Consider the following 17865-nt stretch of genomic DNA (forward strand, 5'->3'; position numbering starts at 1 on the left):
GAGGTGCTCCAAGCATTAGGTAGGAAAGCAGATTAGCCTCCTAACAAATATTCTGAATTGAAGTGCCTGTTAGAGCCATATTTCAGTCTGAGCAGTCCATTGCAACTGCATGATCTTCTCTATCCTCACTTTATTTGTAAATGACTCAATTAGCATCAGCCCATGCTGCAGCACCCTACCATGAGATGCAGTAAGGAAAATTAAGGGACTGGAGGAACTTTTGAAGACACTATGTGGGGCAGCACAGTGTGTTAGGAAGGTGCACTGCTCTGCTGTAAACCTAAAGGGATAAAATGACAACAACAAAATGCTGGAAAAGCTCCATAGAAGGGTTGTGAGAAGAGTGCAATCCATTTTCTTTTCAAAATCACAGTACTTCAGTGGAGGAAGCAAACTTAAAACAGAATAAACACCCAGCAAGCATTTTGTACATAACAGCCTGCCACAGGAGACATGAAGTCTTCAGGTGTTGAATGCTAGTTCTGAGCTCACTGATTAATTAACATTTAAAAGTTGCATAGCATGTTTTTTTTTTTGTTTGTACTACAAGAAACATCTGCATTTCAAATGTTGGTAAGTCAAAGTAGCTTTAAATAATATAGAAGGGCAATAAAGTCACTGTACTATTTAATTTTGCTTTTTTTTTGTCCTGTCTCTTATGCAAACAGATTGAGCCAAAAACTGGACCACTAAGTGGTGGAATTCTTTTGACCATAATGGGATCTAATTTGGGAATAAAGGCAGAAGATGTAAAAAATATAACAGTGGCAGACAAGGAATGTGTTTTTAAAGAGGAGTTCTACTCTGTTTCTACAAGGTAACTGATGGATGCTTTTCACAAGATTTTAAAATAAAAAAGGATCCTCTGCATTTTCAAGAAAAGATTATCTTCTTGTAGTTACAAAATGTTACCATTTGAAGAAAGAACTATTGCTATGATATACCTGCAATATTTCATAGTAACATGTCTGACTCTTTATTTGGAATTGTTACAGCAGCCAGTTTACAATGGTGTACTACCATCCTGCTCCTGATTGTAGTTTTTTCCATACATGATTGAAAGGCTTTCATGAACTATTACTGCACATATATCAAGACTGTTTTTGAATTAAAAGCATTCTACATGTGCATCTAGTCATTAAAGCTTTGCTAAATCTGAACCACAGTGAAGCCAAGCATACAAGATTTATGGGAAAGTAGGCAAAACAAGAGGAAACTTAAATCTGTTTCGTCCAGCCACAGAGTTTCTTGCCTAGGGACAGGGAGGGAGCCAGAGCTCAGGTTTAGCTGTAGATGACTAAGTTTCATCTCAAAGCCAACAAGTCCATGGATGTTGAATTGCCTAAGCAGGTTGGTAAATATTTTGCGGATTACTTGTCACACTCTTAAGCAGTGCCAAAAATTAAAACAGAATGCCTAAATTCTTCTAGGTGGGTATCTATCTAGGTGTTTACTACAGATTATATCAAGCTTCTAATTTCAAGAGGGAGATTTGCTTTTGATATTAGCTGATGAAAAGCATAGCAGGAAGGTTCAGTAGTAATATTAAGAGTAATGACATATTTCAGGGAGCATGATTTTTCTTTCATTCACTTTGGAAAGCTGCAATTGAAACCTTGGCTTTCTTTGCCTTCCTATAATTTAAAGTGTAACACAGCAACTTTTTGCTATTCCTGTGGCATGTTTTGAAATGACTATCAAGATACCTAAGTGATTTTTTTTTTTAGCTTTTGAAAAATATTTAGCTTTAGTCAATGTGCAAATCAGGCATTTAGAAGCTTCCCAGGCCTCTGAGACTTGAGAAGGTAAAGAATAACTGTTTATTTCTTGCTGCTTCCCAATTTTATTGCCATCACTCCTCCATTTACATGTACTTCCAATCAGTCATCTTTCCCCATTCCCTATTTTCAGTGTTTGTAAAAGCTGCACTGAATTGCAACATAGCCTTACAAGAATTTCCCCATCCTCTTGGCCTTTTCTAAAGCTTTTTGATATTTTTAAATACATGGAAAGGAGCCAGAACTGAGATGACTGGTTCCTTGTATCATAGCAACATTACTGGTTTCCTAAGTTCTGGCAGTGTAGTAATGGGTGAGAACAAATGCAACTTGCATCGTGTCATTTATCAACAAATTAGTGAGTTTTGAAGGATGTTCCCGATTAGGGAAGCCTTAAAAAAGAACTCGTCAAAATCTTTAAATAGGTATCTTTAATTTTCTGAAACTGTCTTCCTCTGTTCTTTTGTTTTATTGTTACCTTTTTTATATTAAATGAAATTTAAAAATAATAGAAAATGCCTTGTGTTGCTCCCCTATCCCTCTGCAGTTAAAAGCTAGTGTTTTTAGGAGACAGTGGCTCCCATGCACAGCAAGATTTAAGACACTTAAGGGTGCTTTCTGCTCTGCGGTGATTTAATTGTTGGCCTTCCAGAAGTCATTCTTTGTAGTTTTCCATTAGTAATGTGGGGGAAGGGAGGCAATGCCAGCGCTGGGGAGGGGAGGGAACTTTTCCAATTAAAATCCTCGCTACGATGTTTCCCCCACACCCCCCGGCCCCGGCCCCCACTGCTTTCCCTGGCGTGACATATGGTAAAAATTCCTCCAAAGGCACCGTTTCCTGTTTCTGCCTGACATGAAGATACAACTTCCAAGAATACAGTAGAGAGATGATGAGGAACAGGCTCAGGCAGCCATACACATGCCAGGACATGCAAGAATTCGGAGAATTTTGTCCATTTGCCAGTACCAGGGAAAAAAGGGTCTGGAGTGATCTGCAGAGCGACTTGACAATCCTTTTATTATAAGTCCCGATTTAAGTACATTATACCCAGTAATTTGGAGTCATTGAGGAGTTTTTTGCTGCTTTGGGGTTTTTTAAGCAGTCATGCACTGCTTAAGGAAGAATAGCAATAATCCTGGAGGGAAAGAGTGACAGAAATGAACAGTGATCCTCAGGGTGTGGCCTGTATGAAACTGTCTGACTGAGCAGGCTGGGAGCACTAAGATACCTCCTTATCTGACTGTATTATCAGCTCTCCATTAAGCATTTGTCCCAGTTTTCAAGTGTGTCAAATCCTTATTGCCTTTTCATGCTTTCATTCTGTGGTTTACCTGTTTGAAATAAAAATTTAAACATTCTAGCTATCACTCAGTAGCAGTGTTAGTTCTAAGGCAGCATTTTCTTGGCCAGTGTTCCTTGACCTCTGATTTTGCATGTGTTATCTGTGAATTTATTTTCAGAGAACAGTAATTCTGAAGGGATTTTGATCATAGGTGTGAAAAGGCAGTAGTTTGAAGCTGAAAGATAGCAAGATGCAAAACAAAATTATCAGCAGTTAAAACACAAAACTATAAGATAGCTGATGGTCTGATCAAGGAGGTGGGGGCTCCTTTGTGGGTTTGGATTTTTTGAACATCACAAAGTCCACTGTAAATCTTGTGTCAGGTTGCAGAGGTTCAAATGACTTATGGGCTGAATTTGAGTCTTCTGCAGAAGGCACTTCTAACTAACAGACTGCTAAAGTAGCTGTGTACAGTGCTCAGGTTTCAGTTTTACCAGCCTTTAGATGGACAAAGCAAACTATTCTTGTGTGGTTTTGCTGGGAATCTGAGGCAGCACTGGATTAAATAGTCTAGGATAAAGCAAAGTTGGTGTTCTTGCTGGTAGTGTGTGTGGTAGCTCACATACATTGCAGTGGTATTGCAGTTTCGTCTTCATTACTTCTAACAGATAAGCTTACATTCTTTCTCTTTAGGATTGTGTGTGAAGTTGGACCAATGAATGAACCACAACAGGGTCAAATTGAAGTTAACATCAATGGAAAATTAGGTAAATCACCAAGTGAAGTGCTGTTTACATACCAGGTAAGTGCATTTTTTCAGAGACCTGTTTTATACTTCATGTGTGACAAAAGTTAAAGTTAAGCACAGAATCAGTTGTGGTTGTCTCACTCTTTCACCAATAGCACTGTCATTGAAAAAATATTAGAAAACAATTCCAGTACTTCTATATACAAAAGGTGTACCAAAAATCAATCGTGATCAATAGATTGAGAGTTTCAAAATAGGATGATGTTGTTTGCCATCCAAGTTAAAAAGATGTGGTAGAAAAGCAACTGGAATAAGCCTATTCACTAGTGACATAACATCTCTTAAGTATCACTATTAAATAGAAAGTCAGCACTGCAAAAAATTAGGTATTCTCTAGATACATGGTGCACTATTTTAATCATGATACTTAGTCTAGGCAATTTTCATAATTAGAAGAATGGATGCAGAGTAGCTGAAGAATAAGTAATGAAGGTACATTAATTTCTTTAATAATTTATTTCATTCAAAAGTATGGCATGCAGAGCCACAGACAGTATGATGTGTGATCATATTACTTATGTGCTTTGTTTTCAGTGTGACTATGAAAGAGAATTTCATTTCTGTGTTAATTGCTTTGCTCTAAATGTGGCCCTCGCTTATAGCTGGTCTAGCCTGTGGTTTAGCAGCAAGTAGCTTTATCTGTATCTATGAGGTCTTCAAATTTTATAAGTTCATGTGATAGTTGAGAGGTTTAAATAATATCAGTTCCCATACTGACACTTAAAATTACACCTCTAAACTATAAAACTATAAAACATAACTTGTGTGTTAGGCTTTTATCTTCTCCCTTGTTTAAACTTGTGTCTCATTAATTTTTGATGTCTTGTGAGAAGTTAAGGAAAGAAGTCAGCAGTGGAATAAGTCAAGAATGACATTTAACTGAGAAGAGGATATTCTTGTTTACACAAAACAGGCTAGAAGTGGGGTTTCTGTAATTTCCAAGCAAATACTTACTCTCTCTGGTGATACTGCTGCAAAAAAACACCTACCCTATTTGCTTGAATATGTCATCTGTTCCTCTGTGGAAATGTAGGTTATGATCTTAAACAGAGAACAATGATAGAATCTCCCACGCATATGTTTGTGGTCTCTAGGAGAGAGACCATGACAGTAAGACCTACATGAGATTTTGACATGAATCTGTTGGGTATGTTCTGTGCCAGTTCTCCTACCCTTCTGTGTATAAAGATTTTCCCATGATTTTCTTGGAAAGCACATGAAGTTATTATGGACTGGGTTGAAATGTTACCTGAACCACGTAGTCTTTGAAGCCTGTCTTTGAATTTGTTTTGGTGTGATTCCCTGCTCAGCCCATCTGAGAGAGACATAAGGAGCCACTGCTTTTAGCCACTTCAGGGAAAGATTTTTAACTGCTTATCAATGAGGTGCTAGAAGAAGCTGTGCACAAGCATCTACTAGGTGGATGTTTTCCTGCAAGTCCAAGATTCCCTGTGTGTCAGTCTCTGCCTGCATTGAGGTTACTGAAAAATCAGATGCCAAAACCAACTGCTGATAAAGAGCATTTTTATTTACTGCAAAAATCTTTCTGTGTATTTACAATATGGAAAGCATTGACAAGTAATACAATTCACACCTTAAAACTGGTGATATTGGTTTCTAGTTTCATTTCTCTTTATTCCACAAGCAAATGAAGCCAATTTTGGACTGTAGTAGGATTGAAATCAGTATGAGGTGTCACATTGATGCACACCTCTATAAGTGTGACACAAATGCTTTGGCATGAGAACAGACAATCAGAGCAGACAGTTGCATCAGCTAATGTTCGCTTAAAAGCTGCAATCTTGTTTCAGTGCTTTTTTCAGACAGTTCTTTGGTGACTTCTTTCAGCAGACATGCAAAATCTGTCCTTTGTGTAAAACCTCTTCTACTCAGTATATACGAAGGAAAGAAAATAATCTTCTTTCCAAGAGCCCCCCTAAAATAAATTTTCTCTTATGTATTTCCCTGTTTCTTTGGCACATGGAATGGCTACCCTTCTGCTGAAAACTGCTACTGTGAGCTCTGACCAATTGAAGCAGAATAGTTTCATCTTTAACAGTGACTGTTCTAAATGCAGTTCTCACTGATATGTTCTCACATGCAGTGTTGGTATGACAGGGCAGAAGTGCACAAGGAGACACTGGAGATGCTCATCCTGGTGTGTCTGTGTACACCAGAAGTATCACCATACACCCCACTGTCTCAGCCTTGTACACGTGATTAATATCCACCACCAAAAGCACTTATCAAGTAGATTGGGTATAAGAAAGTATTTTTTATATGATGAGAGTGGTGAGCCACTAAAAGAAGTTGTCCGGAAAAGCTGTATCTGCCCCATTATTGGAACTATTCAAGCCAGGTTGGATGGGGCTTTGAGCAACCTGATCTAGGGAAAGGTGTCTTTGCCCATATGTGAGACTAGGTGATCATTGAAGGTCCCTTCCATTCCAAACCATTCAGTGATTCTATAAGTAGTACTACATTTGGCTCTTATTGATATCTAGTCAGAACCGTGTGATTTATTTTTAAAGGTAGATTGATAAGACTCAAGAGTCATAACAATTTGGGGCTCAGACTCATGCTTCTTACCTGTCTGCCAGCACAGAGCATTTCAGAACTGACAATATGCAAGACCTTCCTGAAATGGGTCAAAAATCCAGTTAAAAGGGAAGCCATGATTTCAATTTAAAATTATTTCTGAACAAACATGCCTTTGTCCACACATGTCTGTGCTGTACAGTAAATAGCTGTACAGTAAATTTGCTGCACAAAGGGAGAAAAAAGCGTTATGTCTCCCTACCCATCACAATTTCTCTATCCAGCCTAAGTTCAGTTCAAGTACAGTCCCAGTGAAATTAAATTCTGATAACCCAGTCATCCTCTGCTGACATTTCTATTGTTTCACGATAAGCAGGCTCAGGCAATAACCTTTCTCCTGTTTAGTGAAATAGAAATGAACTTATGCTAAATTTTAATATCCAGCTATGCGGTGCATCTGGAGCACTGACAGCTTGGCTGGTCTCTGAGCAGGTGGAGCAGTAACATGGCTAAAGGCCAGTCCTGCTTTTTCATTTGTTGTTAACTTTATCTGATTTGCTTGTTACTATGGCAATGAGGAGCAGTGTCAAAGGAAGGAGTTAAGCTTTTCTAAGTTGCCCAGATTTGCTTGTATGATCCCATAGAAGTGCTGATCCTTTTCTCAGAACACCTTTTCTTTAGACTGAAGACACCAGGATAAAAGCTTGTAGCTGGTTCTGGCATCTCCAACGTTTGTTTGTTGGAACAATTATGTGAGGTTTAAGCTGTGCAGGTTAAAATGATTATATGGTTTCAGAAAGCTCAAATAAATCTAAGATGGTGAAATTAGACGTAGAACTTTGCTGAAGTGTAATACATTTCTGAGATGCTGAAGGTAGCTTAGGAACTTGCTTGGAAAAAATGACTTCCTGTAAACCAGAATGTCTGTTTATCTAAATGAGATGAGTAACTAAAAAGAGGAAGAAGGGGGGGATAAATTAGAGCCCAACCTGAAAAGAAATATGAACATCACTATTCACCATACTGGAAATTTGAATGTGAAATGAAGCACAGTTACATTTAACAAGTTGCACTCTTCCACCTTAATCTACCCCCAAACTTGCAGTTTCCTCTTACCTGCATCCATCCTCTGCTTTGCTTCTTGATGTTTGAAGCAATTGTACTGGGAGCTCTCACCAGATCAGTGCCCCAAGGCTTTCGTGGAGGGTTTCAGCTCACTCACTCTTTGATCTTCCTCCCTGAGTTGCTGCCTCTATACATTCATTTTACACTGTAGCTGGGGGCTTTGGGTGGGTTTTTTTGGTGGGGAAAATTACATGCTTGTTGCCATTATGATTGATGCTGATAAACCACACATCTGCAAAAGTCTGGAATTGCTTCCAGAGGTTCTTATTTTATTCTTAAGTCCTGCAGTACATCTTGTTTATGTGTCAGTCCACATGGGGGACAGGAGAATTCTTGGATAGCTGAGAGTTTCAGTGAAGTTGACCCTTATTCATGTGGACATTAGTCTTAACTCTATCATCTGAGCCATGCATTTAAATACATGTCCCACCATCCAGAACTCATGATTCTGCTCAAGAGCTGCCAGTAAACACTGGATGTATGATAGTGCAGACTTTCCAGTCATGCATGCTTCCATTTCTCCATCAAACCTGTCAGAAAAGGTCTGTGGTCTTTTTAGAAAATCATGTTATGTCTGCCTCATGATAAAAAGATTCTGCTTTCAGTCCAAAGAATAAGTTGTTTAACATAGCAGCCTTTGCTTAAGTGTCCCATCTGCAGCAGCCAACAGACAGTGTACATTGCCAGGCAAATGCTCTGCCTGGGCACCTGGAGTGCCTGGAAGCATTTGATCAGCTTACACGGTGTGAGGTTTGGAAAAAGCAGCCCCAGAAAGGCAGGGCTCAGCTCATCTCTCTGCTGTTGCAGAAAGCCAGGAACTGACCTGTGTTATGGATGCTGTGATGAGGTGAGCCAGTGGGTCAGGTCAGCCAGTGTGGTGAACATCAGGCTGCCAAGAATGCACAGTGGAAATTCTCTGGTTGAATATCCTGTGAGTGGGTGGCTTGTCTGAAGAAACAAGAAACAGGCTCCCTTAAGTCTGAGAAAGGAGGGAAGTTGAGGGGGAAAGAACAGATAATGGCTTGAGCTCTCCATTCAGACATTTAATTTAGCTCCTGTGGTTACCTTTATAGTCCCTGAAATGACATTTTAACCTCCAAGAAGCTGGCTGGTGCCTACAGCACTTTGTGGGCTATGCCTTTTATTTTTGTGTACATAATATGCAAGAGATGGCAAAATAAGTTGGTTTTCAGTGTGAGGCAGATAATTTTGTCAAAAAATTACTTCTTCAAGAGACAGAACTTACTGCAGCTGGAACCAGGATGAGGAGGGGGAAGAGTTACTTGTGAAGGAAAGATGGATGCAATAAAGGCAAAGCAACAACATGGGCTCTGCATTTGTGAAAATCTTATCCACATCTGTGTGCACTGTCGTTAGGTCTTGGAAACAGCATCCCTGTTCTCTGCTTGTGTGGAAGCACGAGAGCCCATTCCTACTTGTGAAGAAGTGCACTTGCATCAAAGGCAAACCCCCAAATGGAGGTCAATATCTACAAAAGCCAACAGAAGGGAGCTTAGGTGGCTTTGCCATTTGCTGCCCATCATGTCCATTTGAACACCTCCATCTGTTGCTGGCTTCCCCTTGTGCTGCAGCTGGCATTTCTCACAGCATCACAGGAACATACTCTGACACCATCCTCTTTTCCCTTCCCAGTTGTGTCTCTGCTTGTGATCTGGCACAGTGGTGTTTTTTCCAGCATCTCCCTCTGAAGCATAGACCTCAGATGCCAAGGTTTCTGTGCATCTCTGTTAGGTTCCCCTTCTCTGTTGCTGTCCAACTGTTCTTGAATTTTTGGCCTCTCTTGTGATCCACCAGTAGCCTCCTTGGTGGTTTGTTGTTTCTCTCCTTGATTTTCTGCATTAGTGAAGGATAAAGGGCAACCAATTTTGTCTCAGTGATGTAGATCATGGGCTAGAAACTGCTTACCACAGATGGATACCATAGGAGACAGTATTCCTTATTTATAGAGTCATGTCCAGGAATTCTTCTGGGAAAAAGAAACTTTGTATGGATGAGGTTGTGCTTGATGGATGTGCTTGACAAATGGGAAGGCAGAGAAATGGATAAAGAAGGCATGCAGAACTTTGGTGATGCTCCATGGATGTGCACTCCTCTTGTTCTTGGAGAGTGTGCAAGGGACTAGAAGTGAGCTAGCTGGACATGACAGTGCAAACCAGGAAAGCTGCAGAGCAAACAAAATAAGTGAAAAGCATATTAATTGGTCTGGAAAATCCAATCCCAAATGCAAGATGGATGAGCAAAAAAGAAGCTGGGGAGATGGTTCTCTTTTACATCTCCATATTTTTAATTGCAAAGAAAAATGTGAAAAAGCAGGAAACAAAACAAAACAAAATAGGAATAACCCCACTGCTAGCCAGGTAAAAGATGGGCTTTGATTGGACACCAGGAGACCACAGAGATCTAGAATGCTAGGAGCTCTCTCAGAGAATTTTCAGACTATAAATGGTATTTTTTTACTAAAATAGAAGTTTAAAAATTAGAAGAAATAAGATATCACCTTCCTAACTCTGCAAAAAGACTAATTGCTACTCATAAAATATAAAAGATTAAAAAGTTCATTCTAGATTAATAAACAGGATGAAAAATGTAAGAGCTAAATGTGAATGCTCAGAGCATCTACAGTAGGTATGTAAGAGCAGCAGCCATGTACACTGCTAATAAGCAAGTTCATGTCTAAATGTGATTATAAGTGGAACAGACATGGAGCTAATTTACCCTCTAGCAAACAGAAAGCATGAAACTGCAATGAAAAATATATATGCATTTCTGTGAACAGACTTTTAAGTGAGGGGCAAAAGATACAAACAAAGCAAGCAAAGAAGAGATTTCTAGCTGTGATGAAGAAAACAGGATGCTGGAAAATGGTCTGAAGGTGAAGTCATTTATATACTTGGGCCAGCTGGACCTTTTTTGTCAATATTTTTCTTTGGGTTTTTCCCCAGTACTCCTGGCTGATGAAGCAAGAATAAGACAGTGGCACACAGGAATGTAAATGCTACATCAGGTATTGCATTGGTATTACAAAGAGAATAAATGAATTTACTACTAAACATGATCACATTATTTGAACATTAGGTTCCAAAAGCAATGTGCAAGTGTTGTTGTCTCACTGCTTGGAGCAGATAACCACTGCTTTCAGGTAAACCACAGCAACAGGATGGGTACTAACCACAGGTGTAAAGGCACAAATAGGTAATGTATTTATAGCATTATTATCCTTCTAACAAGGATAATAGCCTTGTGGTTATCAAAGCATTGGGAAAACTACTTATCAGTTCAGAAATACTTACCCAGCAGTCTGGTACAAGATGAAAAAGCTGGGTTTCAGGTGGACTTTGAGATCTTTAACTCAACATTATTACCTCTAGGTAGGATTGAAGGAAGATTTATGTCTAAAGTATGTAAAGTACTCAAATTTCCCATTGCAAACAGGCTACATTCTGTTCAGACCTACAAGCAAGAAATCCTGTTTAATCCTGTCAAATAATTTTTTCAGGATAAATCATGCAGTAGGGAGCAAGTTACACCTGGTAACAAGTTGGGCTAAATGATGATTGAAGATCTCTCCCAGCTGAACCATTGTATTGAATTTTATTCTGAACAGCATGGCTGTGGATTTGCACAGGTTTTATCAAAACTGCAAATCCACTTTCTACAAACACATGGCATGATCGTGAGAACGAAAGGCAGTGGGGAGTCCTGGTGGCACAAAGTCCCTCTGCTGGGAGATGGCTTACCAGACTCTTCAAAAACCAGGCCACTGAACAGCTGACAGACATTGGAACAGGCTTTTTCAAACTAGACTATCAAAAAGCCCTCATAACAAGGTAGCCTGTTATTGCAGAAAATATTTATGCTCAAACATTAAGAAGACATGAATGATACTTTCCTGGTGACAAAAGAAGTATAGACCCAAATAAACATTCCTCCATTTCAAGCAAAATAAGAAAAAAGCTGCAATATGTTTGGATGATTTTCTACACTTTAAAGAATTATAAAACAAGGGTTAAATCATCATTTGCAGGGTTGTTTAAATTTTACAGTGTCCATGAGAAATGGAGTATTGCCAGGTCCTCAAAAGGGCTGATGTTTTCCAGAAGAATTTTTACAGGACTGCTACAAATTCCATACAGGACACATTATCAAATGTTCTGTTTAACATCATAATTGCACTGAGCACTGCAGTGTGATGTTAGAGTGATGTTATAGAAAGTGTGAGTTCCCCCGGGTGTCTTCTGATGGACCCAACAAAAATCTCAAGTTGCAGAGGGCTGAAAAAGAAAGGAAGGTATTTATCATGACAGCAGGTGTACTTCTGATTCAGAGACTGAAATGACAAAAGGGCAGAAAGAAGGAGAGAAGAAATCCTTGAGGGGATTTGGAAAAAAATAGCATTCACTGATACTGCAGCACTTGAGGTTGGAGGCTTATCAGTCCCATTTGTAATAGTTGAACATTCAGGTTGAGTTCAATTTAAAGGGCTCTTGGTAAAAGCAGCATTTTTATTATCCCTCAGACAAGGTTTGCACTGACAGATTTACTGTCTGCCCCTTGTTTTCCTCTGCAAGGAGAAGGAATCTCGTGTAGGACTTTGGTAAGTGGCTGTGGGTCAGGTGCAGCTTTGCCAGGCTGCATAAGATAAGACTCTGTAAGATAGACTAGCCTGGCACCTTCCAAGGGTCTGTGTGTATCTGACTGGTGAGTACCATGGGAAGGGGCTACCTTCTCCTTAGGTAACACAGCTTTTGTTGAAGTCTTGTATCATCACTGATGGCACTTTTTCAAATTAACTTGGCATTCAGTAAAGTATCATTCTTCTCCTGATCCTATCTACCTAATTGCATTTTTGAAAAATACTTTCTGGTTGAGGATTTGCCTGACCCTACTTTTTTCTTTATTGGTACTCTTAAGAAGACTGCCAGGTGGGCCGATGGAGCTTTGTTCTTTGAGCCATCCATGAATATTTTAGAGGAGCAATAAAATTTATTCATAGTACATTGGTTTTGCAATAAAATGATTATTAAAATTGTTAAAATTCTTGAGAATTTATTTCAGCTGCTTAGCAAGTTAAAATTAATCAAATCATATTCCTTCCAAGTTTACGGTAACGAAGTGTTAGCAGTCATGCTGAAGAATTCCTCTGCACACAAAGTATCATTCAGCTTCTCCTTATTAGATCATCTTTATGAGGTGTCCACATTATTTGTTCCCTGGAGAGCTCCTGGTATTTGCAGAATTACTTTATATGTGTTAAATATGAATATTTTGAATTAAGCGCTTTTAAAATAGTCCTTTGAGGGACAGCTACAAGATCAGCAATTAAAGATGAAATAAGGGTTATCCATAACCATTCCACCTCCTCTTTGACTGCTCCCTGTGTTAGACCCCAGAGTGGTTCTTGGCCCCAATATTCCATTCAGCCTGAAGTGCAACTGAGATGTGTCTGCACAATGGGTGCATGTGGGGTGGGTGGTGAGTTCTCCTTTCTGGTGTTGCTGAGCTTTAAATTCCAAGAGGTGGAGTCTTTCTAAGGAAAAAAAAAAAAAAAATCCTTTCTGTGGAAAACAGAACAGATACTTCCCTCACTTCCCCTTACAGCTTTTTCAGAGAGAAGCTTTTTCACAGCTTTTACAGTGTTTTCAGAGAGAACTTTGCTAGCTGGTTACCTCTATATCCCTATTCTCTGGAAGACAAATGCCGACCACCATTAACAGGTCCCCCAAAGAAAATGATGCTGAGTGATTTGACTTCAAGTTTGTAGCTCACCCTGCATTTACTGATTGTTGACAACAGTGACAGCTGAGCCCTGCCAAAGGGACCCATCAGATAACCCAGCAGAGCTGTAACCAGGCAATTATTTCCCTCTTTTGCTAAGAGAAAGGAATATGGCTGTCCAGCTGAAGTTCCTTTCATTCGTTATGCTGAGATTACAGAGAATAGTGTGTGTGACACTTCAAAAACCGTTTTTTGTTTCTTTCCTTAATCTAGTTTAAAGGTTTGCTTTAAGTGGTTTCTTGTTCATTTTCTTCCTAAGCCTGTCCTTGGAGCCTAGCCTTCCAGTGGAGGTAGTATTTAAGGAAAAGACTATAAATTTTAAACAGATTTTTTCAGAGGTTCGGGGGGAAAGAATTTGTCTACCATGCTTTTTTAGTGGTTCTTGAGGAGTACTTTGAGCTATCCTGCTATACTATGCACCTAATCATTACTGTGGATAATACAGAAGTCCAGTATAGTTAACAATTTACATCAAATAGGATTTAATTTGAACTTAATAAAAAGTACGGTTTTCTGTCCATGTGATACAGTTATGCTGAAAGTATTTGACACATTTCTATAAGTTATTTATTAACTGTGTATTTCATGTACAGTTTTAATTGTAATCTTTTTAGCAACAAAATTCTGTTGTAAAAAAGCACAAATGAGGTTTTTTTCCTATAAAGTGTATATCCAGACTTATTCTAATTTAAACTTCAAATGTGATTTTTAAAACTGACTCCCTAAAACTTTTTATTTACCCTGGTGTGTCTTGTTTCAATCTCGCTTAAATCAGCAAGCAATTAAATCAAAATATGAGGATGCACAGGCAGGGTTATGTATACCTAAATAAGCTTTCAAAATGCTTTAAAATTACTTTGAGTGACTTCCCTATATAAAATCTTGTAACCTGAGTGATGTATTAAATTAAAGCTAAATCAAAGGTTAGTGCATGAGAGCAGTCATATGATCGCTCTTGAGGAGTGAAGGGTTTACAAACAGATTTCTCTCGGGGAAGAAAAGCAATTGACACCCAATTAGTTAAAGCATATTCCTAAAGCTCAATGACTCGAAAGCAAATTACAGTTGTCATTGTGGATTTGTGAAGTGTGCTGAACCATGATGCATTCCTTCAGAGGGAAGTTGCTTAGACATGAAAGTATAAAAAAAGCAGAGCACGTAAGAGTTCTCCATGCTTCTATAATATCTGAGCTTCAATAAAACAAATTTTTAAAGCAACCATGAAGTCAGTTGGATGCATTTTTATGGATTCCTGCTGCTTGTTAAAAACCTGTTGATGACTCACCGAGCTTTGAACTGAAATGTTATATATCAATCCCTTCCTCCCTGAAATTGGTGGGCCCTTGGTTTTGTAGCTGTAAGCTGTCACAGACATGGTCTGTGCCTGAGCAAAATTATCTGAGAGAAAGGGGTTTGCTGCATGACTAGGAAGAGGTGGGCGTGTTGCTCTCTGTCTCTGAGAAGGGCTTTTCCTCCTTCAAGTGAAAGATCAGTGCTGTGTAATAGTGATCAAGGAAACCCTCATCAGCAAGGGAAGTTTTCAAATTTCTTTCCTTTGTCTTTATTTGTATATGCTTCGTATGAAATGGCTCCAAGCCTGGACTTTATTATCAGTCAAACATTTTAGCAAGATTATGCAAGAGGAATAGAACAGCTGTCATTTACAAATATACATGAGTCTGGGAAATAAGCTTATTACTTTTTTAGACTCATTTAAGAAAAGCCTGTGTTTTAATATGGTGAAGCAGTACATCAGAAGTTGTACATCAGAAAGGGCATCACCTATTCACAGCCTCTCTTAAGATCTTGATCTGGTATGCTTCAGCAAACTCAGGATCAGGTTCCCTCATAGCAGTGCCCCAGCCTCATGCACCAGCCACATGCTTAGATCTGGCATCCTGTCCTCTGTGTGCAATGCCACATGGCAGCTGCCTGTGCAGGATCATGGTGCTGCCTGCCCAGGACCACAGTGCTGCCTGCCCAGAACATGGAGGTTCCTACACAGGGCACAGTGCTGCCTGCCCAGGATCACAGTGCTGCCTGCCCAGGGCATGGTGCTGCCTGCCCAGGATCATAGTGCTGCCTGCCCAGGATCATGGTGCAGCCTGCCCAGGACACAGTGCTGCCTGCAGGCACAGCAGCTGTGGCCCCGTGGGCACGAGGGCTGTGGCACGTCTGCAGGCGTGCTGAGGCGTGGGGACAGCAGGCAGTGTCACCCAGAGCCAGCTGGAGGCCCACATCACGTGGCTTGTCAGCTTCAGTCATCCTCTTGATTCAGCAGCTTGAGTGTGGTCCTGAATAAGGATGCTTTTCTCAACTGGAAGCAGAAACTACTTAGCGACAAAGTAATTAAATCATGCTGCTCATGAAAAGCCCTCACTGTTAATTTACAGTATTTGTTGGAGCTCCCAGAATACAATCATTGAAACAAAGACCGAACTGAGAACAAAAGGAGGTAACTTCTTGAGAAATTTGAATATAATACAAATTTTATAACAATTTGAAGCGTCTGCTTCATTTAATTGGTTTTGAGGAACCCACTCCAAGGTTCTAGGTACATTAAGACGATTTGAACATCTTCTGATTTTCTTTCTTTGCAACTTTATTGCTCAAGCATAGGTTAATTGTTTTGCCACAGGCATTGAGAGCCTTATGAGATAAAGGGAGTTTTTATATTCTTTCTGGTTTTGTCCGAGTTTTAAAAATCTTATTCTTTATCTCCTGTAGCTGACACAGAACATAGGAAAGGGTAGGGAAAGATGAAGGTAAACTCAGACATAAAGAAGAGAGAAATCTTAAAATAAGTATGAAACCAGGAAATCCAACAGGAAGCTCTCACAAACTTAATGGCAGCTAACTCTACATTTTGTGATAGGGAACTGAAACTTGTATAAAGCCTCATAAAATACAATCAAGAAAAAAAGTGCATTCACATTATCTGTTACTTCTTTCAACATGAATAATAAAAATTTTTGTTTTATTTTAGAAGATGTCTGTCATTGCTCTAATTTTATTATTTTTCAGGTAGTAATATTAAACTTATATTACCCATTAAACTAAATAATACTGGTATAAACTTTATTTTCATTTTCTCACTTAGTTTGACCATCTTCTCTTTGCAGGAACCTCATCCTTCTCAAATAAGACCTGAAAGTGGTCCACAAGCAGGCGGAACCAGACTTACCATCTCTGGTATAAATCTGGCCACTGGTTCCAAGAAGGATGTTCAAGTTTCAGTTGGTAGCCAGCCTTGCAACGTGTATGTAGCTTGAGTAACTAACAATACAGAGCTGGGTCCTAAAAAAGCACCAACCTTTTCTGCCCCTTATAAATTAAACAAATCCATTTTCTATATCTTTGTGACTCCTCCCATGTAATGGAGTTCTGCATCTGACATTCAGACAGAAACTTACTCAGAGGCTTCAGCGGAAGAAGCATCTATAAAAAGACCTTAAGTGGGAGAATTTAGATGTCCAAAGATTTCTCCACTTCTGGCTTTCTCTGTTAGACTGGCTGCTTCAAACCCACCCATGCTTTTACTCAGCATGTCCTCAGTGGTTCTGTATAAAATATTAATTTTCTAGTCTCCCATGCTTTGTTTTTCTCCCTTCTTTTTCCTTTTATTAATTGCTTCCCTTGTCTTTTCTCAAAAAAAGAGAAGGACACTAAGTGTGCTGACATTGCATTATTCCTGTGTTTTTACACTCTTCTTTGTTATATCCTATATCTCTTCTTTGAAAAGCTTAAGTGATCTGATGGAAGTGCTATCTCCTCTCATAAATACTTGGTACCCAGCAAAAACAGAGCCCTAGTTTTGTTGTTCTGGAGTATACAGTAAAAGAATACAAAACTCCATAATGTTAGTAACAGAAGATGTTTCCTCTTCTTTTTCTTTTCCAATCTAGTACTGAATTTGGAGACCAGATCGTCTGCATTACAGGACGTAATAACAAGGTTGAAGCTGTTCTAGTCACGATGAACTATGGGGGCACGAGAATTACTGTACCACAGCTCTTTACATACAGTGAGAATCCTACTGTCACCAAATTCCTCCCAGTAAATAGCTTCAGCAGGTAATGAAATGTTTGTCATAACTTTTTTTCACAACTGGCTTAAAATATGTGTAATATGTAATAAAAATATTAAATATAGAAATTTTTGGAATAAACTCCTGTACTCTATCAATGCGCACATTTAGGTATGTAGGGTTTGTGGTCTTAACTGCAATTGATGTTTGAAAGTATTCTGTTTAATTCCAAATTTTCATCCCTTTTCAAAGGTCAATGTAAAAAATGTAACATCATGACCTAACAAATAGAACATTAAAAATAAATTTGGCTGTGACTTCTCTTGGAGATATTAGTACCTGTCTCCTTGAATATTGAGTAATCACTTGCATAAAATAGGATTTGTTTTTAGTGTTTCCTTTTCATTTTTGGTTGGATGACTTTGGAGCCTGGAATTTTTCTTTGGTAGATCAATAGTGATTTACCCCATGAAATTTAAATTACTCTTTTTTTTCTTCTATATAAACTAA

The 17865-nt window shown here is 39.0% G+C and overlaps 1 protein-coding gene across 5 annotated transcripts in view; it reads left to right on the forward strand.

The window, feature by feature from the left end:
* Positions 1-17865, forward strand: part of PLXNB2 (plexin B2) — a 250146-nt gene that overhangs the window by 200146 nt on the left and 32135 nt on the right. For all 5 annotated transcript variants that reach the window (XM_083859523.1, XM_083859522.1, XM_083859525.1 and 2 more), the window contains 4 exons: positions 669-817; positions 3755-3863; positions 16451-16587; positions 17234-17401. In XM_083859523.1, coding sequence (XP_083715649.1) covers positions 669-817; positions 3755-3863; positions 16451-16587; positions 17234-17401 — 563 coding nt within the window. The remainder of the gene's footprint in view (positions 1-668; positions 818-3754; positions 3864-16450; positions 16588-17233; positions 17402-17865) is intronic.

The sequence above is a fragment of the Zosterops lateralis genome (assembly GCF_965231275.1).
Source record: "Zosterops lateralis genome assembly, chromosome: 4".
NCBI classification, from domain to species: Eukaryota; Metazoa; Chordata; class Aves; order Passeriformes; family Zosteropidae; genus Zosterops; species Zosterops lateralis.